This window comes from Chaetodon trifascialis, chromosome 14, assembly GCF_039877785.1.
Source record: "Chaetodon trifascialis isolate fChaTrf1 chromosome 14, fChaTrf1.hap1, whole genome shotgun sequence".
Lineage (NCBI taxonomy): Eukaryota > Metazoa > Chordata > Actinopteri > Chaetodontiformes > Chaetodontidae > Chaetodon > Chaetodon trifascialis.
The window spans coordinates 19,307,501-19,331,500 of record NC_092069.1 but is presented as its reverse complement, the minus strand read 5'-3'; the positions used below and the strand labels follow the sequence as shown (position 1 = coordinate 19,331,500).

The following is a 24,000-nucleotide window of genomic DNA, read 5'->3' as shown; positions in this document are numbered from 1 at the left end:
TTTCCTGACAGTCTGCCACTTCTGAGCGTCGGAGTTGAAATGGAAAGGTAGATATAGGCAGTACTGTGGGCGCCACCACAAAAACTAAAAAAGCACTGTTGGATCCTTCCGTATTTCCCCAGGCCAGTTGGTTTTAATAAAGACCGTCTGCATACTAAATCTACCTCTGCTGGTGGCAACTGTGCGCTCTCTCTGCCTGCTTTCACCTTACATTCAGTTCCAATCAGCCGATTGTGGCGTGCACAAGCAGATAATAGATCATTAATAGTCGATAACAGTAATGCAACCAGGTGATTGATTGCGAACACAACTCTCCTTTAAACATTTTCTTCTTTTCTTTTTTCTTTTTTCTTTTCCTCTTCTGCCTCACTCTTGTATCTTCTCACTCTCTCCTGCATCTTCTTATTCTCTCTCTTTGCGCTCCTGGAGCGGGGGATGCCAGGGGGACAGAGTGCAGATAGGACCTGTCTCCATAGCAACAGCTTCTGCAAGCTGCTGACACCCTACTGGGGGGGGGTGGGGGCTGAGGGGGGCTGAGGGGAGGAGAGGTTGTGATGGGGAGGAATAGTACAGGGGTTGGGGCACAGGGAAGGTGTATGTGTGTGTGTGTGTGTGTGTGTGTGTGTGTGTGTGTGTGTGTGTGTGTGTGTGTGTGTGCCGATGCTGGGGAAATAAGTGAAGGGGGTCACGGAGAGGAGAAAAGATGGAGGGAAAAGTGTGCAGAAGAGGAGAAGTGAGGGAGATGGATGAGAGGGAGGGAGGATGGAGGAGGAGAGAAAGAGGCAGCCGACCCTGCTTCTTCCCCAGGGACTCAGTGGCCTGCTCATGTTCACTAGCAGAATTAGCATAAAGATGGGGGGAGGTGTGTGTACGTGTGTGTGCGTGTGTGTGTGTGTGTGTGTGTGTGTGTGTGTGTGATTTATTTTTTTCCAGTTATTATGTGTGTTGGTTTCTGATAGGAGAAGAAGGGCAGCGAGTGTATTTGTGTACATGCGTGTAATTGCTAGTATGCGTTGTTGTCCAAGCACACAGTATGTGTCACATGGACATAGTGTGTTTGTTAGGTGTGCATGCTGGTGGAACGGTAGGTGTGTGTGTGTGTGTGTGTGTGTGAGAGAGAGTGTGTGAGAGTGACTCCCTCCCCTGGGTCTTAAACCCCCTCCCTGTTCTGGTCCTGTAGCCTGCGGTTCCCTCCTGTCTGCCTCTCTGTACTGAAGGGCTGCACTTTATGAGCCTGTGATGCAACTCTGTGTGTCTGTTTGCGCGTTCATGTGTTGGCGTGCATGCGTGTGTTTGTTCCGGCGTGCTTATGTAAGCACCCTGAACACGCGTCTCCATCTATGTGTGTTGACAAGAATACAGTTATATCATATTTAACTCCCGGGCTGAATCATTCACCCCCCTCTCCTCCAGCCTGGATGCTGGTTTTATTTTTTCATATTGTTTCACTGACGTAAAAGAGACTCTAAACAGTGGTGTTAGCTGTTAGATGCTGTGTTGATGTATAGTTAAGCAGTTGCTCTCATCAGGTTGAAGAACTACAGTCCAGACTTCAGATTTGGGATGTCCTGATGAAGTTTTTTTTTTTTTTTCTCTGATGCTAACATTCACCTAAATGTCAATAAAATATGGATCTGATACACTGAAATAACAGCTGTAGCTTTGAATTGAGAGCTGCTTCCACATAGTCCTGATTCAAAAGCGTTAATTAATTAAACTGGAAGATTGCGACAAATTTGTGGAAATTCTGTCCTCTCGCGGTTATTCAGAGCGATGCTTTTTTCGCCTCATCAATAATCTTTGCCTGAGTGCAGACACCAGCTGCAGAGAGCACCTAATCTCGTCGATGGCCAGGTTTTATTTTGGCCATCACAGATTACGACCACCGGTGACGTTTGTCTTTTTAACTGCTGAAAGCGACAGTCTGCTTTATGTCAGTTAATACAATCAAGTAAAATATGCACCGTTTTGCCCCGATACAGATTCTTGGGATTGGCTCCCTGCTTCAAAAAGCATCTACCAGTCCTTAATTTTAATGTTTGCATATACTTGAGTACATTTGAGATTGCACGATCTAATGATGCTACTTTTGATTTTTGTGAAATCAAAGTAAAAAATAAAAATTTTCATATGATGTGAAAAATAAATTGAAAACGAAGTCATGATGTGAAACATTTTGTTATCTCAGACGATGCTATAATGGAGACAGTAACCGGTCAGCTGAAGTGAAGAAGCATCAGTCGCTTTCACACTTCTTTCACATTCCAGCCTTTTTAAAACAGCTTCATACATAAAAGACTACAAACTCAGCTTATTTGCTGATGACGTGTTGCTATATTTTTAAGTGGTGTTAAATTATAAAATTTTGATTAAATTATAGTATAAGAATTTCAGATAAAAATTAGACAAAATTTTAATCGGCAATTGAGGAGAGAAAGATAGGCAAGCACTTTAAGATTTACAGCGTTCTGTATTTATTAATATTTAATATCCAGATTGCAATGAGAACCTTAAAAAGTGAACCATATAAACCAGCCAAAGCAGGAGAAAAAAAAGAACATTGATACTGAGCTCAGTATTTGTTAATAGATAAATAATCCAAAGTGAAACTCACCCAAATAAAACAGGTTAAACTTTGAAAAGACGGTAAAGAACGGGCTGTTAGTAAGCATGCTTTCGATATAATGTGAAAATTTTATCTGTATGAAAATGAGACACAGTGCTGTTTGCGGATTTTTTTTTTTTTCTTTTTTATAAAACGCTGCAGTCACCTGTTTCTACGAGACACCTTTTATTCTTTAGCAGTACAATAGGGCACCACCTGCAGCCTCCAAAATGGCCGTGAATTTGAATGTCACTCTGAGGAAAACATGCACTTCAGAAAACTAGGATTTCTGCGTGCCTGTTGTTTTGATTGCAGTGTTCTCGACTGGACCTGATAAACTGGCAGCTCCACTGTGCATGATGGTCTACGTTACCATGTGTCCACAGTCCATGCAGCGGTGCCAGCTGTGGTTTTCATATGAGATGAACCATAATAGATACTAAGCTTCGAGTTCGGAGCGCTCAGCAGTGAGAATGTGATGGTGTAGATCAGGACTGCTGCAGTCTGCTCTGTGTACAGCTTTGAATCCGCGGCTCTCCCAGAGACCTGACTCTGAGCATAAGTATAACATTTTGGTGGTATTTCTCCTTGAAACTTTTCTCTTCTGTCTTAGTTCAGAGAAAGAGATTAGGCGCTTTCTCTCTCTCTCCACCACAGAGACGAGGGAACAGTTTAAAGTTTGTAATAGAGGACACTTTTCTGAATTAACCATTAAACTGTAGATTTGGGAGGGGGGGCAGGGGTGTGCTGTGATTGTAGATGCAGACACTGCCCCCTGTAGTAATTTGGTGGGCAGTGCATCAGTGCAGAAATATTCCTGTAGAGAAGTCGGAGGCTCACACTGACACTTAGGCACAAAACACCACGTTTAATCACCATGTTTGTGAGTTTCAGAGCGCGGCGGCAGCGCCCAGCCCAGTGATGGGCAACATGCCCCCGAACGACGCCATGCCAGGTGGTCCCATGCCCCCAGGCTTCTTCCAGGTACGACTTACCCCCCCGTCAGTGTCCCGTTCACTCCTCCATCTCTCCATCACCGACAGAAACACCCTGACCTCTGTCTCCCCACCGTTCATCCCTCTCTGACTCCTCACAAACAAATCAAATACATTTTAGGTAATATTCTCAAATCCTTTAAATCCCATCCCCAGCACTGAGATGGCCGCTTTCTTTAATTCAGTCCTGTTTCAAAGAAGACCAAGGCATTTAAAATTCACCTGCCCCCCCCCGATAACCACTTAACTCTTCAATCAAAACACCAAAATAAGAGTAAGCATTTCTCTTTGTTTTGTAAAAAAAAAAAAAAAAAACAGCTCTTTAATTGAAAAGCAGAACATTTCAGACTAATTAATAGAGCTTGACTGATATCAGCAGACCGGAGTTATTGACCGATATTATTAAAGATGTATCAGTATTGGCCTTAATGTTTGCACGCTGAGCAGAAGCTGCAATAAAAGTTTTATTTGTGGCATATTTCTGAATATTTGTCTTGAAATTCAATTCAAGTTAATAAGAGCTTTGATTTTTGATTCGTATTTATTGTTATTGCTGTTATTACGACACCCACTGTAGTTAAATTTTACATCACCTTTATCCTTTTGCCACCGCCCTGAAAACCATGTATTTTAAAAACTTCTCATTAAAAAAACCAGCTTTGTTTTTACATGCATTTTTCAGCTAATCATCAGCTTAAATGGCTCATTTCGCTTAAGATCAAACATTTTCTAAACCTTCAGTTTAAGGTAAAGATTCAGAGCTTCTTACTAAAATTGGAGATGGGTGGTTTTCACAGGACACCGAAAAAAAAGTTAATTGTTTAACTGTAAAAGTGTTTTCTGCAGTTAGTCACATGTGTCTTTATCACAAAGAATCACTTTATTTATGAACACAAAAAGACTGTAAATGCTAATGTATCATCAGATTTTGATCATTGTCGACCTCGGTATCCGTCTGGATGCAGTAATTAAGTCCTTCACTCTCAAATCTCAGTCAGGTTTGATCAAAAGACGCCACAATTCCAACTCTCCCACTTATTTTGTCTTTCTTCCCACATTTTCCCGAACATCGTTTATCCCACTCTTGATATTTCCGCCCACCGGAGCCTCTGATGTTGATTCATCCGCGGCTCCCTCTCGCCGGGCTGCCGTTGGACCGATTTGTGATTCAGCCATCCCGTATTCATCCTCTCTCCACTCCTCCATCTCCGTCTCTGTCTCTGACCTGTCCCGGCTCTGTGAAGGGAAAGGTTTTAGTGTGGGAGACGGCTGTCTGAAGAGTGAATAGAACGAGACACACAAACGCACACAGATACATATACAAACACAGCAAAACGCGCACACGATCACAAACAAACGCACACATCCTCCGTGAGGCGGCGGTGTGATGGACAGCGCTGGCATTTGGCAGGAGGCACGATAAGGTGGTGGAGAAGAGTGGGAGAGAAAAGGCGAGTGACACGTTGGATGGAGGGAGGGAAGGATGGAGAGAGATGAAGAGGGGTGAGAGGAAGAAGAGAGGGAAATGTGAAAGATCAGTGCCACCAGGATTTGTGGCCCGGTGTTTGTTTCTGTGGCTACCTAGCACTCCATTGTTTGCTTGCTGAGAACGAGGCAATGTGCTGAGAGGGTGGGGGGTGGGGGGGTGGGGGATTAGTGAGAGTACGACTGTGAATAAGCAAGAGGAAGGGTGGGGGGAGAGAGGGTGAGGAGAGACGCATGGAAGTGCTATTTATAACATTGGTGGGGGAGTGAGATTGGGCGAGGGTTTGTGTGTGTGTGTGTGTGTGTGTGTGTGTGTGTGTGTGTGTGTGTGTGTGTGTGTGTGTGTGTGTGTGTGTGTGTGTGTGTGTGTGTGTGTGTGTGTGTGTGTTTGTGTGCACGTTGCGTTCAAGGGGCCTTATTGTAACGGGAAAGGTTTGGTTGTTTGCTGAAACTGTGGTTGGTGCTCATAGTTGGCAAATCTTTGAGTTAATCTTTCCAGCACTCATCCTGTCATGATAATGACTTTCAGACCTGGTCCCTAAGCAACACCTTTTCTGGATACTCTGATTTCAGATACACAAACATGTTGTTTGGTGAAACAAGGCCACATGTTTCAGTGTCATTAGAGCACACAAGCAGCTGTGCAACTTTAAATATAGCAGTCTAAAACTGGCTAAAATGGAATTAAAATCAAGAACGGTCTGATTGGAGAAGATTAAGCCTGAAACTACAATGATTATTTTCATTATCGATAAATCTGCCTGACTTCTGTCTGTAACTTTCAGATATTAATAAATCAGGGCCTAAGGTGGTGCCTTCAAATGTCTTGTTTTTTCCAATGAACTCTTGAAAAATCCAGAGGTATTCAGTTTACTGTCCCCCAAAAGGCAGCAAATTGTCACAAATAACAGCAGGAACCAGCAAATATTTTTCTGTCAATCAGCTAATCAATTAATTGTTTCAGCTCTAATCAAAGCCCCCAATCAAATTTGGGACGTTCTGATTTGCCAAGTCAGCATCAGGGCAGATGCTGACCTTCCTCTGACACGATCGATCGACACTAAAAACAGTTTCTTTGTTCTGTCGTCGTGAGGTTTTGCTGTAATCGTTAACATTATTTCAAACAGCTCTGTTCCTCACAGTTTGGTGTACAGCTTTTAAATTTAGGGGAAAAGAGAGCACTGATATCAGATCAGCAACCAGCAGCAGTAAACACCCTGAGCTGGAGAGAAATGGTTGGCGCATCGGTGCGATCGGTTAATCTTTATTATGAATCAGACCAGATTAGAGCGGCAAAGATTAGCTGATTAATCAGTGAGTCAATCCACCGGTCGCTATTTTGATAATCAATAAATCGTGCCTTTAAAGCAAAAATGCCAAATATGTGATGGTTTCAGCTTCTCAGATTCGAGTATTTGCTACTTTTTTTTTAACCCGCTGAATATCTTTGTGTTTTGACCTCGGGCTCTGGGAAGTTGTGATGGACATTTTTTACTTTTTCTAAGGTTTTATGGAGCAAACCATCAGTAGGTTATTCAGGAGAATGATCGGCAGATTGATCAGTAATGAAAATAGTCATTAGTTCCAGCAGGTTTGTGGTAATTAACAGTTTTCAGTGCTCTGCGCTGTGGACACACACGCTACCAAACATTCAGCGTCCAGCCTTACTCACGCTGCAGTGCCTGTGAGAGATGTGGGTGATTGGACTTTCTTGCATTGGTTTGTTCCTCTTCTTGCTTATTTATTGAAGCCTTTTGAGACAAACTGATACGTTTCTATGCAGCTTCAGATGTAGATACGTGCTTCTGGCTAACTGAAGGTAAATATACCCCCAAACTCACCAAGCAGCCCGTGTCCCCCATCCCGAAGACGGATGCATGGAGGAAGATGCTGTTGCATAATGAGTTATTTATTAGGGGTCGTTAACCCCTTTTCTTGGGGTGAAATGTCAGCAGTAACACAGCAGTGTGTCGGGGAAGCTGGGGGGCTTCTTTGGTTGTGTTCAGGGGTTCGTTGGCTTACAATGAGCAGGAAACACTCCTGACTTTAACTTGTTTTGTCTGTGTCATCTGTGTGGTTTGAAGTTGCCTCTGGTGCCTGTCCTGCTGCTGCTGCTGCTGCTGCTGCTGCTGCTGCTGCTGCTGCTGCTGCTGCCTGTCCTGTTGCAGCGAGCCTTTGGCAACACTGCCCCCATGTGGTAGAGAGGAGATCTACAGGTTGTCCTCTGACCTGAGGGGTCCCGAGGATCATCTATCGGTGTAGCCACACATCTTGAGGCCGTCCAGCAAAATGATGATGCTTAATAAAGATTTCTGTTGGCTTGTGTTGGACTCGGAGGCAAACTGAAACTGTTTTCCTGGAAAATCTTTGGCTTTTGATTGTGTTTTTTTTTAAGCAGTACCTCCTCTGACTGCAGACCTTAAAGAATCTGCCCAGCTTTATCCATCACCCCCTGCCCCTCTTCTTCCTCCTCAACCTAAAGACTCCCGAATGACTCCCCCCTTTTCTCGTCTTCCCCTTTCTTATGATTTTGATCCGGGTAATTCCTCCAGGTGTAAACCCCCCCCCCCCTTTTGGCCCCTCCCCTCTCTGATATCGCTCTTCTTTCTTAAAGGGACCACCCGGCTCTCAGCAGTCCCCCCACGCACAGCCCCCCCCACACAACCCCAGCAACCCCATGATGGGACCCCATGGCCAGGTAAGACGCAAACACTTTCTCTCAAACACCCCTCTCTCTTTCATTCCCTCTAAATCCCTCCCCACCCCCCCTCGCCCACACACACACACCCCCTCTTTTTCTTTCCATTCACCACTCGCACACTTTTCTTCTCCTCCTCCTCCTCCTCCTCCTCCTCCTACCCTCGAGCCCCGTTAGCTCTACTTTTGCTCTGGCTAACTCCTCGTAGATGTCACCCCCCTCCAGCCTGCAACTCCTTTCATTAAAGCCGAGAATCCAGATGCAGCAGGGCCCGCTCCTCGCCGAGGCCCAGAGTCGGCTGTCCCCGTGTGGGATGAATAATTCACTCCTTGCCCCACCCCCGGAGCAGCTTGTGGGGGGTTGCACACTTATCTGCTCCTCCACTCTTAACACACACACATGCACAAACGCACACTCTCCTCCACTCTGCTTACATGTTCTTGCACCTTATAAATAAAACAGAGGACGGGCACTATGGACACGTCACATATACGTACAAAACACATGGGCACACATGTACAGCCACTCAGCTCACATATAGGATGTTCAGAGCTTTAAGCTACTCGCGCTGCTAACTAGATAGGAGCGTCCTCAATGTTTCGAGGCTTAAAAAACTTTCATTCTCACTCAGCGTGTGTTTCAACACTTATCCAGAACAGTAGCTACAGATGACACTGTGGAGGTAAAGCTAGCCTTCGCCCATTAACTGCGGCAGCCCGGCTCTTCATTCTTGTGGTTTCTGGTTTCCGTCTTGTGTGCGAGAGAGTGTGGACATGCTTCCTCTAAGGTTTTGGACGGTGTTGTTGGCCTGAGGTGTCTCTAACAACGCCAGGCAGACCACAGGCCGAATCAGCTTACACCACAGCGAGAGCAGGCAGGGTGTGCAGGGAAGCTGTGTGAGCGCCGTCTGTACACGCACATACACACACATTAACCTGTACACACACGCACACACCTGAATCCACGCTTTGAGTGTGCGTATAAGCAGGTATTGTTAAAATTCATTAAACGCAGGCTCTGGCTGCAGCGTGTTTTTTATGTTTCCAGGCGGATGTGTTGATGAATTCGCAGTCTTTCAGTGTCACCCTCCATCCTCCGACCACACCGTGTCCATCTGTGTGTCCTCGGTGCTTCCCCTCTTTGAGTGCTCTCGGATTTATCAATAATGAAAATGTGGTTTTCTCTGTGTCCCTCTTTTCCCCACGTTTCCCTCTTTTTTTCCCCCCTTCTTTCCTCCATTTCTACTCCACAGCCTTTCATGTCACCACGGTATCCAGGTGGACCGCGCCCCTCACTCCGAATGCCAAATCAGGTACTTGAGCAGCTTTTTGCCATTTCTTACTCACTTTTTTTGTAGGGCTGCACCTGATGGGCCAAAGCTTTTTTGCATGTATTCATTCTGTTTAAAGCCGGGATTTCTACATTTCTGTTGCAGATAAAGATTAGTCCACACTGATATTATTAATATTATGCTGTTGGCAGCGTTAGATGCCAGCGGTGGCTGCGTGGGATTGTTTTCAACCCCTGTGATTCAATTTCCAGTATGTCCAGAGCGTTGAAAAGCCCAAAAGTCAAAATTTAGTGGGAAAAAATAAACGTAGTCATTTCCAAAGTTCAGGTAATGAATGCTTGAGATCATGTTTGTCACCGTTTAGCTTTTCAAAAACAGCATTTTCATTGAGGTCAAAGAACAGTTTGCTTTCCTGCTTACTGAACATAAAGGGAGGCGCGTGCCGGTGATAACAGGGCAGTCTAGCAGGGATCTAACAGCACCGTTAAATACATTAACACAACCACAGTAAGAACAATCTCAGTATTAAAAGAAGCTAATTGCAAAAGAAAAAGTATTGCGTACCTGTATTCACTCCATCAGCAGTTTGGAAACATTTTAAATCGACCTCACTGAATCCGATTCATCGCTTTATTCGAACTGAAGATTTTATTTTAGGATTTTTTGCTTTTTCAGGGTGATGACAATCAAAGCTTCATTGAAGAATCTCAATAGAAGCTCAGACAGTCCTTCAGTACAGTCATAGTTTTGTTTCTGTGTTGCCGACAGCGAGTTTTAATGTGTCTCCGTGTCCGCTCTCCTCTCAGCCTCCGGGAGGAATCCCTGGATCTCAGCCTCTCCTGCCAAACAGTTTGGACCCGACAAGACCGCAAGGTGAGACCGGGACAGCTCTCGTCCTCTAAATTCTGAGGTTCCTCCTGATGAAATGAGTTCAGTTTGTAAAGCAGATGATATGTCTATGATAAATGATGACTCCAGGGCTGTAACCTTTATCGACTTCTACTTAACAATTACTTTTTTAGTCTATAAGATGTCAGAAAATAACAGGGTGTCAGCAGCGCTGATGTCAGACCACCTATCCAAGTCCAGGTTCTGTTTGATGATTGATTATCACTAATTATTGTTATATACACCTGGAAATACTGGCAATAATGTGAAATAATAAAATAAGTATCAATTGGTCCATGCACTTGGTAAATTACTCATGATTTTGATGCTTTTCATGCTTTGGTCGGTTTGAATGTGAAACCAGTATTAAATTGTTTTTTATGTGGAATTAAAAATGTATTCATTCTAATTATTATTAATTGAATCCTGCCAAAACCTTGAATAGGCATAAAGGCCCGTCACAGGGTCCCAGAGTACGAGAGGTGGCCTTCCAAAGTCTGTGTGAACAAAAAAAAATAAACAAACAAGATGTTCAAATAATGAGAAGAGCTGCAGAAAAGCTGCAAACTCTCATTTTGGAGAAGCGAGAAAATACAAATTTGTGAGTTTTGTTTGATGCATTACATACAGTGGATAATTATTTGTTCTAAGTCTTTGATGAATTTTCCCTCAGTTGACAAATCAATTAACGAAAAAGTATTTTCAGGGAGAAAAATCCACCCAAAAAACTGGACTGAATCCTCATTTGTGTGTGTGTCTGGCTCAGGAAGGGGGGTCTGTGGTGATTTTAGCTGCAGATTACAGCTTCAGGGGCCCAGAGGGCCACAGCTAATGAGATTAGGATGAAGGGTTGTCTGTGGCAGGTCTTAATTCCTGACTTTAAGAGACGAACCATATGTGGATTTACATGAGCGTCAGCGTCTGACTCTGTGGCTCTTACAGGACATCCTAACATGGGTGGACCAATGAGGATGAACCCTCCTCGAGGAATGGCCATGGGCCCACAGGTATGATATTCGCACGCACGCACACACACACACACACACACACACACACACACACACACACACACACACACATACATTTCATTAATGTAACTAAACTTTAATCAGACTGAGCACTTTGATATGTTCTTATGAAGTTTAAATGACTCTCCATCGAGCTGTTTCTTCTGTAGCCTCACCAGTACCTCAACTTATTCTCATGTTGCCGCGTGTGTGTGCGTGTGTGTGCGTGTGTGTGCGTGTGTGTGCGTGCGTGTGCGTGTGTGTGTGTGCGTGTGTGTGTGTGTGTGTGTTGGCCAGCCTCAGCAAATCATTACGCATTACATTCTGAGTTTCTACAATGACTAAAAGATAAAAGGAAATATTGCTGATGCTCACGACACACATTTATTTAACCAAGGGGACAGCCGTTTCATTTGCTAGAGTAAACCATAATTGACTGTGTCCACCAGCTTTAGCGTGTGGTGCAATGAAAGCTCCGCCGGGTCGTCGTCTGCCTCGTTTCTCTTAGTGCCCCTCTGGAGCAGAGCCAGCTTTGTTGTAAGGTTCATATAATGCTACTTAGAAAGTCGCCGCCAACGGAGAAAGGCAGGCAGGTGAGCTTCACATAGTGCCCCGTGGGTAATGCAGTTTTGGTGGGGAGAGAAGAGCACCAGCAGCCTGTGAGACAAGAATTACTCGCAGTACACCGAAGAGTAACAGGTAGAAGTACCAGTGAATACCAGCCAGCTTACAGCACTGTTTGTTTTTACCGTTTTGTCTTCCAGAATTATGGAGGTATGAGACCTCCTCCCAACTCCATGGGCGGCCCCATGCCAGGGATGAACATGTAAGTTCAAATATCTCATCCGTCAGATTAAAAAAAAAAAAAAAAGGTTTTGATGTTTTGTGTGAAAAGTAAAAAAAAACAAGGATGCACACAAACTGTGTTTACCAACAACAATTTAACAAAGCGTTCCTGAGCTCATATAGTAATGTCCTTAATTTAATCGTGTGTTCACGAAGTGGTGAACCTCGCTCGTGAAAGACTGAGCCTTTCCAGGATGCCTCTTTCATAACCAATCGTGATACTCTCACCTGTTACCAATCAACCTGTTCACCTGTGGAATGATCCAAACAGGTGTTTTTGGAGCGTTCCACAACTATCAAATTCACAATAAGCAGATATTTACAATGAATTTGATGAGATGAAACATTAAATATATTGTCTTTGTGCTGTTTTCATGTGTCAAAAAGGATTAGCAAATGATCATGTTCTTGCACAGTGATTCTTCATCAGTGTCTCTGTGCAGGTTAAACTCTGCCTTTGCTTTATCCTCTACGAATTATTTATGTTTCCTTTCTCTTCCCACCATTTTCACCTGTCCCTGCATTTTTTCTCTCTCCCCTTTATTCTTCTCTTCCTTCTTTCTCTCTTTGCCTCAGGGGTCCCGGAGGAAGAGGGCCTTGGCCAGGACCCAATGCTAACTCTGTGAGTCAGAAACCCTTGACCTTAACACATGTGACCACGCGTAGGTGGTGAGCAAAGAAAGAGGAAACAGTGTTCACGCTTTGTGCAAAACACACACGTCACGATGTTCGGCTTCGTTCGGCGGCTCAGAGGTGCTGATGTAGCTCTGGTGAAATGCTGGGAACTTCGTTGTGTTGTTCCACAAATATCAGCCGCAGTGTCACTTTTATGGAGGGATACTTTGATAGTTTCCCTGAAGGGATTTTCACATGACAACAAAAACATACCCTCCCTGCAGTCTGAACAGTTAGAAGCTGTTTATGGATTTTATTGCATCGTAAAGCGTTCCCCTTATTTTGTCCACCCGGTATAGACTCACATGCAGCATCCTCTGACCCTCACATCTGATAATCTGCTTCCTCTCTCCCCCTGCAGATAGCCTACTCCTCCTCATCTCCAGGGAACTACGTGGTGAGTTAAAATCAGCCGCTCTGCTTTTTATTGTTGTTCTTCATGAGCGTAATTTTAACCTCTCTCTCTCTCGTTTGTTCCCCAGGGTCCTCCAGGCGGAGGAGGTCCCCCTGGAACTCCCATCATGCCCAGCCCAGGTGGTGCGTCACCTAACTATGTCCCCGGCACTAACGCTCGTGTCAGAAATAGATGTGTCTCCCATCTTTCCTCACTAAACAAGCATGAATGTGTCCCCTCACCAATCAAACACTATTAGTTTGACTCTTCTCATCGTCATGTTTCAGTATTTATGTCATTATTTATTAAAATCTTTATTATTAGTGATTCTCTCTAATATTATGTAACTCATGTACTTCCTCAGACTCGACTAACTCCAGTGAAAACATCTATACAATGATGAATCCGATCGGACCGGGAGGCAACAGACCCAACGTGAGTCTCTCACAGGATTTCATTTCACATCGTTATTCCTCTAAAAGCCCGGCGATGTTATTTTAAAGGTTTAACTTTCTGGGCTTGTAACAGTTTCAGATGCTGCAGATTGACTCTGGCTTTTAAATTATGGATGTTGTTGTAATGATTAAAATTACACAACCTACAAAAATGAATCCAGCTCAAACAGGGTTTATAACCACATCACTGGGCACCAGTACAACTCAGCATTAGAGAAACATAATGCCGCCACACTGAGCTCAATAAGAAACGAATGGAAATGAACCAGGAAGAACGAATTAAATAACCTCTGCCGCTTCACCTCGAGCTGAAAAGGCCACAGTTGTATCGAGGAGGTCAAATGTGAGAAATAATGTTGTGCAGTCCTTTTAAAGGCTCGCTCTGTATCATTTCGCCAGTTTCCCATGGGACCTGGGCCTGACGGGCCGATGGGAGCGATGGGAGCGATGGAGCCACACCACATGAACGGATCACTAGGTGGGTGTAAACACAGCCAATCAGAATCCGGTTTCTGCCTCGTATGTGGGTGCACAGCAATAAAGATGGTAAATGGTAGAATATGAGGATTATTTAAGCGACAAGGCTGCGTGGTTTTGTGCAGGAACGTGCAAAAGTTTGCCGTGTTTAAAGAGTCCGAGAGGTGACTCAGAAGTCACTGAGAGACTTCTTGTATTAAAACAGTGCTTTATTTTGGACTAAGCTCACCTTAAAAAGTAATTGAGCTACTTCTCTCCTCTCCCGTCCTCAGGGTCTGGGGATATGGATGGGTTGCCAAAGGTGAGTAAAAATCCAATTCTCGATAAACTCCCCTTGTTTGCTGAGTTTTCTCGTAAATAAAACATTTATTTAGAATCTTTATCCTTTTAATGATGCCGTTTACAACGAGCAGTCTCATCAGGTGGTGTTTTTTTTGCCCTCTCCTCCCACAGAGCTCCCCGAATAACATGGGGGGCATGAACAACCCTCCAGGAACGCCGAGAGATGACGGCGAAATGGGCGGAAACTTCTTGAACCCATTCCAAAGCGAAAGTGTAAGTAGAGCCAGTGAATCACATCTCATGTCCCTTAACAGTTACCCTTGACGTCCTGACATAAACCAGTGGAAGAATGCAAGCAGAGAGTTGGCCTGACTTTCAGTATTGATCTTTGAGTCCCTGTTTTAAATTCTTTTGTTTTTTTAGCTGTATTGGTTTCTATAACACATTATTTGAGCTCTTTTAAACTGACACTTATTTATTCAAGGCCCTGTTTTGTTTATCAGGCATCAAATAGATGCTCAGAGACGTGCAATAGTTACAAAAGTTTGAAGTCGAGGTCTTCACAGATCCAGAATCTTAGGCCCAATTTGTCACAAACTGGTGGAAAACCAGCAAAGTGAGTCTAAAAAAAGAGACACTCAGACCCCGTCTGCATAGAGTGGTGCAGGAATGAGTCCTAAAACCCTGAAATGAGTTAGCATTGTTCTGCTTCCCTTGTCTAAGAGTCAGATTTTTTTTCTTTTAAAAAATGTTTCTGAAATAAGGTCAGTGATTAAAATAAATCAGAAAAAAAACCCATTTGTGAATTTTTAAGCTTTTACGTGTCTTAAAAAAGGGGGTTGCTAACAAGTGGCTAAATGAGACTACAGAGGTCATCAGGGACAGTAAACGTCCTCACGCTGGACACAGAAGCTCAAATACTCACCAGTTCACAACCTCGTTGTGTTAATACTCGCTCCCTTGCGAACTAATGTATGTTAAACTTTCCAATTTGTAGATTTATTGATTTTTAGCAAAGTGTGTGCGGTTTGGTGTCGCATGAGTGCAGTTACATTAGCTTTTTGCTTCTGGTGACGCTTCAGAGATGCAAAATGTGGGGTTCATCTGTGAAGATTATCCTGCTGAACAAACCCACAGAGCTTCTTTCCTGCAATAATATAAAAATCCAATGGAAAAAGTCTGTGAGCTTTTTGTCGAGGGAGTCGGGGCAATGCTGAATTTTGGTTTGGCCTTCAAAAACACATCATCCCTGCAGCCCTCTATAGGTCTGTGAATGATAACACCCAGACCAAAATACAGTTCAGACACAGAGAGAGACCCACCTGCACCAGCAATTAACCAGCACCCACAGTCAAGAAGAACAGCTGTTCTCCCTGCACCTCAATACTCCAACTTATTGCTGTGAAGATTATGACAAACCACATGATCAAAGCTGATTGCAGTATTATACACACAGTCAGACCCAAATAGCCCGATTCAACGCCGTTTCCAGACCAGGTCTCTGTTAGCAGACGCTGAGCTGAACTGTTTGAAGTGCAGCACTCTTACTTCCAAACACAAAGTCTGTATACTGTCATTATTTGGGATGCAGCGCTATAAATTTGAAATGCAAAACATGCCACATTTTTCCTGAAGAGCACAACAGCGTGATCATTTTATAAAATCACCATCAATCATAGAAACAGGGCTGTGGAGAAGATCTGATGTTCTGCTTGCATTGAAGCCGCTCACTAATCACTGAGAAATTCATTGTATACCCTCTGTATCAGTGACTGGGAGATAGACGTGAATACCACATCGTGTTTATGTGTTGCATTTAAGGGTAAATACAAGAGAAATTGGGGAATTTGAAATTTTTAGCCACGATATCAGTCGAGTTTTCTGTTGCACAACAGGTGGGGGGGGGGGGTTCTGTTCCTTGCATTGTGTAACGACTGTGACAGTCTCTCACCCTCGGCCTGGAGAGCCACGGGGGGCACAGGAATTAAAGTCGAGCCCTAATACCCCGATTCAAGCAATCAGCAGCAGGGCTGGGAATCATTAGAAATATGTGAAATACGTTGACGCCAATACCAAAACACAAACAGTTGTACAGTCTTTGCCTAATTGGTCTAAATTTAGGATTTAAATGCAAAAAAATAAGCGGGCTTCTTGTACTTTTTTCACAGTTTTTGTGTTAAAGGTGTTGAGGTTGAGCTCCCAGCCCCAGGCATCAGAAATATGCCTCAATGATCGCTGTATTGATTGCTTGAGTCAGGTGCATTGGAGCCTGCCTGGACCCTGAAGTCTGTGCCTCCTCGAGCTTTGCAGGGCTGGGTTTGAGCGCCCTCTGGTGTTTAAATGTTGTCAGTGACATATCCACTCATCTGTGCCCTCCTCCCCCCTTCCCCCTCTCTCTCTTTTCAGTATTCACCCAACATGACGATGAGTGTGTGATTTTATTTTTTTTCCCTTTTTTTGTATTTTGTTTATTTTTCTCTCCTATTTTTGTACCCCTGCACCTGATTTTTTTTTTTTTTTTTTTTTTTTTGTCTTCAATTCGATCCTTACCTCACCTTGGATTGGACCACCTCCCCTCCTCACACACACACCCTCTGCTCCCACACCCTCCCCCCAAATGGGATCCGCTGTCTCCCCCACCCCTTCTATGGCCACACAGCCTTCTGGGACAGCCCTTGAGCATGCTGGGACTCTAATTAAGACGGGCCCTCCTGGAGCATGCAAGATGGCCACCGGTCTGAATAGGAAGCAGTCACAGAGCAACAGGAAGAGCCTCCTCTCTGACTCCGGCCCCGGCCTCCCTGGCTTCCTGTCAGGTTCTAGACAATGAGCGAGGGAAGGAGGACAAACAGAGAGGAAGCGGGAGAGGACACTGGGTACCACAGCCCTCCCCTGAGGACACACTGTTGGGTCTTTCAGCAGCTGCCTGCAAGCTTCTCAAGCACGACTCCGGACTTTTTAAACACTTTCATCGTCACTTTTTTTTGTTGTCGTTCCTCCCCACGGATTCAGTTGAGGGTCCCCCCCCCCTCCACATTGTTCTCTCTGTGTGTACATTTTTAACAGAGGTGTTGTGATGATCAGTGAATTTTTTTTTTTTGTGTGTGTGTGTGTATGTATTGTATCATTGCTATTTTTTATTATTGTATTATTGTTATTAATGCTATTGTTATGATCATTTTAAGATTTAGGTTCTAATTTCTGTTGTTTCTAAGGGCACATTATTATGATGAAGACAGCGTATGTGCACACAGATCACTAAGTATTTGCTGTGTAGCATGTGGCTCCGTGTGAGCGCACTGCCCCCTGCAGGTAAGATTTTATCCATCACGGTACTGATCGGCCCTTTTTTTTGTTTTTTGTTTTTTATCTCAAATTTTTAACTTCTCGCTCAGTAATCCAACCCGGAAGAAGACGTGGCTCCTGTTGTTAGTCGCTCCCATGCAGTGGAATGCACGGCTCTATTTATTTATGTACTTTAAATTTGTCTTTTGAATCATTGTTATTTTCTTTAAGTGTTATCCCTGTTTTTTTTTTGTTTTTTTTTTCGCTAACTGCAGAACTAGTAGCAACTGTGTAAATATGAAGATCCAGTCAGCAGCGTCTCGTCCTCTCCGTCTGACACCGTCAGACCCTCCACCCGAGCCCCAAAGGTGCTTTAAGGTGTCCACCGTTTTGACCCCGCTCCTCCTGCTTCCGCTGCTGCCCGCCTCGGTTACGGCTCGCTCTCCACATGTTCGCAGGCTGCGTTGCCGTCTCTGCTGACCGGTCGTCAGCGGGGGTCGTCCTTGTTTGCCGATGAGTCGTCAACACACTGTGATGTATGTTCGCGCTTTAGGGAAATTTGCTTTTGCCCACCGGTCGTTTTAGCTGGCAGACGTTTTTGCGTGTTGTCCCTCTGCGCGGTCGCTTCTGGTCAAAGGACTCCTGTCTCTCTGCTGATCGGATCCCTGGTGTTTTAATGTCGGAGCAAAGCAGGGCAGCGTTGCTCTGCTGACTGTAGCGAGTGGCCTCCCTCTCTTTGCTCACCCTGAAGAAGAAATTCTCCGTCCTTCTCCCCCTTTTCTCCCCCTTCCAACAGGCCAGCATCGACACACAGTCACTCGCACCCCCCCCTCCTCCTCCTCTCTGATTTTTTTTTTGTACAACTCTCCATCTCCTTGATTTTTTTTTTTTTGTAAATACTGTAAAATGCATTTTGATATCATTGACATGTTTTGATATTTTCAGATCACAACAGCAGTTGATCAGAAACATGCTGATTCGGGGCAACTGTGTGTGTTTGTTCAGATGGTGTGTCTTTTACTCAGAAATGATTTGAATGATGAGAAACAGAAACTGGAGCTGCTATAGACTATTACGCTGTTTCTTCTCATCACGGACGAACGTGGGGCTTCCCTGTGCATCAGAGCTGCGGCGTCAGGGGGTCTGACAGGACGAGGGAGGGGGGTTTTTAAAGCGTGTTTGAACGCCTTTTAGCTAACTCACTGTCACACACATTTCCTTCAGAAGTCTCAAACGTGATTCTCGTCCTCCGCAGCTGTTCTTGGAAAAATTGCAAGCGAGGTGGCCAAAAAGCCGCTTTTGACGGGCAAGAGCAGAGCAGAGCAGAACGCGGCCAGCTTTTTTCAAAATAAAAGTCGCCTCCGACGCGCTGCATCTCAGCTCCCACCCTCTCGACACAGGCCGAAAGCAGGGCACACAGGACACTGTCTCTCAATCCAGCACACCAGGGACCAGAGAACAGACTTTGCTATGAAGGATTTTTTTTTTTTTTAATCTATTTAAAATGGGGCGGGAGAAAATGTTTTTGGGAAAGTAAAGAGAAAAAAACCTAGCGGACAGATTTGTTCTTATTGCTGAGAGGAGGTAGAGAGAGTGCGGGAACAGGCGTTTCCTCCCCTGTACTTTGAAATACTGTTGTATAAAATGCAGTCGAACTTCTCTCTATCTTTCTGTCCTGTAAGTAAAGCCGTCACAACGTTGATCATTTCTGTATTTCTATTGTGCTGATGTATAATACTGTAACATTCAGGGGTTAGGGAGGGTTAAGAGGATTTTTTTTTTTGTTGAGGGGAGTAAAGATTTTTCTGTTCAGTTCCTCATTTTTCCTCTTGATGACAAAGCAGTATTGAATATGAGGCAGTCTGTCCTTGGGGAGTTGCTTTGTATCTCATCTTAGGGTAGTTTCAGATCCTAAATGTCTCGTGTAGTAAAATAAGAGGTTCCTTCTTCGTATGTTTCTTTATATTGTAAAGTTTCTTTAGACGAAAAAAATGTTGCTTATTGGAAAAAAAGGTGGGAAAACTGCATTGATAATAAATGTAATTCTTTTTTTCCCCTTTTTTTTTGGGTTTTGTTTTAATTTTCATCAAGTTGTCAGTCGTTTTTGCCTGTGTCCCCCTTGTTGTAGATACATATTAAAAACAAATAAAATGACTTCACTCCTTTTGCCATGAACACGCACTTCTTTCGCTGACTCCTCATGACATCACCTCAGCCAAACTGCTGTCTGTAGCTTTTTGGATGTTCCAGTTCCTGGAAATGATCGCTTCATTCATTACTCTGTATCCTGAGAATACGAGTGACAGCAGTGTGTCACAAGACAAATCTGATTGAGAAATGTTAACATGGAAGAAAAAGCTTTTTTTTTACTGACAGAAAACAACAACATTTGATTGACAGCTGAAGAGGCTTCTGCAGGCGTAGTTTGGTTATAAAGGGTCACGATTCGAAAAGGTTGGAGCAGCTGGATTAAACGCTGTGATGTTATTGATTTGGTTAAAGCTTTTTTTTTTCATGATAAACCTTTATTGTTCTGCTTTTGTTTGTTTAAGGCTGTTACAAGAATATTTTTGCTGATCTGTAGAGGAAAAAAACGAGCATAAAATATCTGTTGTGCAAAGTAGTGATTATTTTCCTGACTGGTTCAATATATAATCACTTGGTGAATTTCAGAATGTCAGAAAAAAAGCAAAATAAAATGCCCATCACAAGTTTGTACAGAATATATTCAACTTCCTGTCAAAGATGATGAAAAAAACAACAAATATTCACATTTTAGAAATTTGTACATTTTTTCCTTTTTTCCCCGTTTGACCTTCAAAAATGTTACCAATTAGTTCTCTGTTGATGAACTTGCAGATTCATCAGCTAATCAGTTCAGCTCTTCATGATCCTGATCTCTTGTGTAAAGGAACTCTTGACTATCAAAACATCAGAATATTAGAAGACATCTGCATGTTTTTTTTCTTGTTTTTTAATTCCAGTTTCAACACAGTTTTTTTGTAGTTATACTGCGATCTTAAAAATGGTTTACACAGTTGAATTGTGAGGCTTTGTGCTTTCAAAGTTTGTAAAGGTGAAAGAGGATTCAACTGGATGTTTTACTTAACTAGTGAACGAATCCACGTTCAGGCTGCTTGAAATGTTCTCATCTCAGAGAACCACATTGTGGAGGCATGAAGGTGCTCGCAGCCCTAAATGGTTCCTCCTCCTCCGATCTGTTCGAGCTGCACTGAATGGCGACGCCGTGACTTCCAGCTCCTCTCGCTGCAGCAGGAGGCAGGAGGAGCGACCAGGGAGGCGACAGAGGAGGCGAGCGGCAGCGGAGGCAGTAATGCCGGTCTCACAGATGCTCTGGATGAGGAGGAGGAGGGTGGAGAGGAGCTGGGCGGGTGTGGCAGAAACACCATGCTCCTGCTTTTGAAAGGTGGAACCTGGAGGTGGGAGTCTGATTGGTTGACTAAAGGAGGGAGGTGAAGCAGAGGAGGAACCACCATGACAGAGGGGAGGGTGTTCCTGCGGAGGTGGGAGTGAGGAGACAGGCAGGCAGGAAGCTTGTCACTTTTTGGGGTCACTTTGTCCGACGTTGACCCTCCGGGAGTCAAACACCTCCTGGGGACCAGCCGTCTTGGCGTTGCCTGAGACGAGCTCGTCTCAGTGAGGGAGAGGACTGACAGAGACGCCCTCTGAAGAACCTCCCCATGGCAGCTGTTGTAATTCTCTCCTCCATGTCTGCTATCCCTTCTTTGAACCCTGCTCTCCGTCCTCTCCTCCATCCTGGACCGATGGAAACAAAGCACCTCATCCTCTCCCTCCTCATCTTCCGTCCCTCCTCCCTCCTGCCGTGAATCCTCTCTGCCTTCCTCCTCCTGCTGGCTCCTCTCCCTCATGCCCTCCTCGTAAGCCCGGTTCAGACAGGCCAGGTTGTGGATGGCCAGCCACGGCTCAGATAGCAGTCTGTGCCTGGGCGGTGGACTGCTGCACTGGCTCAACGGACTCAGCTCAAAGGAGGGAAGTCTGCTGCTGCTGCTGCCGCTGCTGCTTCCTCTTTTGCCTGATGGAGGTTAACAAGACAAACAATGAGTGAAACACACACATATGGAAGTGATGGACGACAACTGTGTGTCTCCCATTGCATTGAGCATGTCTGGGATTGTCCTCCTGAGGGTTCTTCCTCTTTTTTTTTAACCAGTTACAGGCCTTTTCCTTGTCCAAATCAAGGCTCCGATAGAGGCTGTGCAAACAGTAAAGCTCCATGAGGCTAATTTGAGACTCTATAAATAAAATTGACTTGAATGCACACACTAGTTCTAAGCAAGCCTCAATCTTTATCAGTTTTGTGGCAATCCGTCTGTTAATTTTTTAGATACTTCAGCCTGAATCAAGATATTGGACCATCCAACATAGCATGGCTGAAAACACATACATATGTTTGTTGTGCTCAGTTTTTAAGTTGATTCATACTCTTGAGTCACAGTTGTTAGAGCGTCATAAATACACCCTAATCTAACCTCGTTTAATGACACTCATCTTCATTTCTACTATGTGAATTAAGTGGCAGTTCCTGAGTAGGAGAAGACACGTTGCTTCTTTCATTGCAACGCACCACCAGAGTTAGCTTCGGTAACACATTTTCATCTCGTCTCCTCCGGAATGAGCGCTCAGCTAATGATTTCAACCACCAGGAATTTGTTCTCATCTGTCTAGACTTGCCTTTGTTAAACACAGCTCTGCTCTATCCAGGAGGAGCAGAGCTGGTCTCAACATGGAGGAGGCCCAGCCAGGCAACCTGCATATTACACGGACCTATTGTTAAGACCCAGTATATCACCGTGATGTAAAAATGATGAGATCAGTGTTTCTCAAAGTCCAAGACGACGTCCTCAAATGTCTTGTTTTGTCCACATCCCAAAGATATTCAATGTATTGTGTTAAAGGAGTGAAGAAACCAGAAAATATCCACATTAAAGAAACTGGAATCAGAGAATTTTGAGGATTTTTTCTGAAAACCAATAACCAATAATGTTCACTGCATAACAACACTACAGTCCTCAACCTGCAGTTGAAACCTGTCAACATTCGCTCACTCATTCCTCTGAAGTTGAAGATGTTTTCTCCCTCGGGGGAGTTGGGTGAGCCTGTCTTGAGGACGATGTCAGACGGGGACATGCAGGACACCGGTGAGGTGTCAGGGGATGGAGGAACATTCAGGTAACGTCTGGTCACCGGGCCTCCGTTCGCACTCATCTCGGTGGCGATGATGATGATGTCACGACCCCTGGCCTGGCAGGCATCCATCAGCACCTGAGGTACACGGAGCAGGTGAGGTATTGATTGAATTTGATCAGGCTGGGGTGATATTCAGTGTCTGCACTGTAAACTCTTCATCCACGAGGATCATTTAAAAAGATGCAGCGTTTCCTCTACATCTTAAGGAAGGAAAAGCTTTTAAAACGCTGTGAGGAACTAAAACTTTGACACTGAAAAGGTTGAAAAATTGGATAATTTTATGCTGCTTTATATTTCATGCTTTTACTCTACAACATTTTTAAGTGAAATATTGCACTTTTTACTCCACTTTTCATTCATTTGACAGTAGACTTAAGATTTTGCATAAAAATCCTGAAATCATATTATAAATTATGTCACGTTGTTGTAGATTAAAATGTCCAAACGTATATAAATGTGTTAAAATCAGCTTCAGCTTGACGTACCTCAACATTAAAACACTCCTAACACATCATCAAAAAAATCATGAATAATCCTTCTATTTAGCTGGAGTTTGACTTTTACATTTTTCCACTGTGATGTTTGTACTTTAACTGAGGAAAAGGATCTGAATACCTCCTCCACCACCGCTAGACGGACACATCATTATACATCATTATGAAGAGGAATCAAATGTATTGATCGAGACGGCCTTGGATCATTCTTTTCCACTCCGAGCTGACCTTCAGCGTCGGCTGGTGCTGTGCATTGATGGCGTACACCAGCGCCGAGGCTCCGGAGTAGTCCTCCATGCTGGGGTCGGCTCCTGCCGCCAGCAGGGTGGACGCCACCTGGGCTCCTGCGCGCTCCATGCAGGCGTACATCAGAGCAGTGCGTCCCGCCCGGTCCTGAGCGTTTGGATCTGCCTGATTGTACAGAGGAGGACTGATAGAAGATGACCACTCAAGAAGTTTTTCATCCCATGAAGCCTTGATGGCCCGTTGAGGTGCCCGTCGGAGAGCTCAGTCGTGTATTCAGACACATTTTTTCTTGTTAATATTACATGTAATTAGTTTATGATCACACTTTCATCTCACATCCCGGTGAGATCTTATCTGATCATTTGTGTTCTGGCTCTCGAGCGAGAATGCATTTAATGACACAGTTAGTCTACTGCACATCCCTCCATCTAATCAATATTGTATCTCGCCTCAGAGCACACTGTGTTGTGTTCTACAGCTACAAAACATTCACAAACACTTTGGTAAGAGGATGGGGGACACAAGCCCAGGTGGAAGCATCAGGAACCTGTTTGCTATGCATTAAAAGTACCTTACACCTCTCCTACTGCAGGTAGCCTTTTATTATGCATTAGCAATACATCAAAATCAATATACTGTTGAACTTTA

The 24,000-nt window shown here is 44.2% G+C and overlaps 2 protein-coding genes across 6 annotated transcripts in view; one reads left to right on the top strand and one right to left on the bottom strand.

Moving 5' to 3' along the window:
• LOC139342112 (single-stranded DNA-binding protein 3) overlaps positions 1–19,556 on the top strand; it is a 40,604-nt gene extending 21,048 nt beyond the window's left edge. Inside the window, exons 5-18 of one of the 5 annotated variants that reach the window (XM_070979039.1) lie at positions 3,500–3,589; positions 7,700–7,783; positions 9,036–9,095; positions 9,881–9,947; positions 10,905–10,969; positions 11,734–11,795; positions 12,392–12,437; positions 12,852–12,887; positions 12,973–13,027; positions 13,249–13,319; positions 13,739–13,817; positions 14,089–14,117; positions 14,270–14,371; positions 16,505–19,556. In XM_070979039.1, coding sequence (XP_070835140.1) covers positions 3,500–3,589; positions 7,700–7,783; positions 9,036–9,095; positions 9,881–9,947; positions 10,905–10,969; positions 11,734–11,795; positions 12,392–12,437; positions 12,852–12,887; positions 12,973–13,027; positions 13,249–13,319; positions 13,739–13,817; positions 14,089–14,117; positions 14,270–14,371; positions 16,505–16,534 — 876 coding nt within the window. In that variant the 3' untranslated portion in view covers positions 16,535–19,556. The remainder of the gene's footprint in view (positions 1–3,499; positions 3,590–7,699; positions 7,784–9,035; positions 9,096–9,880; positions 9,948–10,904; positions 10,970–11,733; positions 11,796–12,391; positions 12,438–12,851; positions 12,888–12,972; positions 13,028–13,248; positions 13,320–13,738; positions 13,818–14,088; positions 14,118–14,269; positions 14,372–16,504) is intronic. The other 4 variants (XM_070979037.1, XM_070979036.1, XM_070979040.1 and 1 more) reach the window with 4 other exon arrangements.
• Positions 19,557–20,577: 1,021 nt separating this feature from the next.
• Positions 20,578–24,000, bottom strand: part of LOC139341856 (ankyrin repeat domain-containing protein 34C) — a 3,718-nt gene continuing 295 nt past the window's right edge. Inside the window, exons 2-4 of the mRNA XM_070978578.1 lie at positions 23,335–23,517; positions 22,471–22,687; positions 20,578–21,437 (exon numbers count right to left, since the gene is read on the bottom strand). Coding sequence (XP_070834679.1) covers positions 20,578–21,437; positions 22,471–22,687; positions 23,335–23,517 — 1,260 coding nt within the window. The remainder of the gene's footprint in view (positions 21,438–22,470; positions 22,688–23,334; positions 23,518–24,000) is intronic.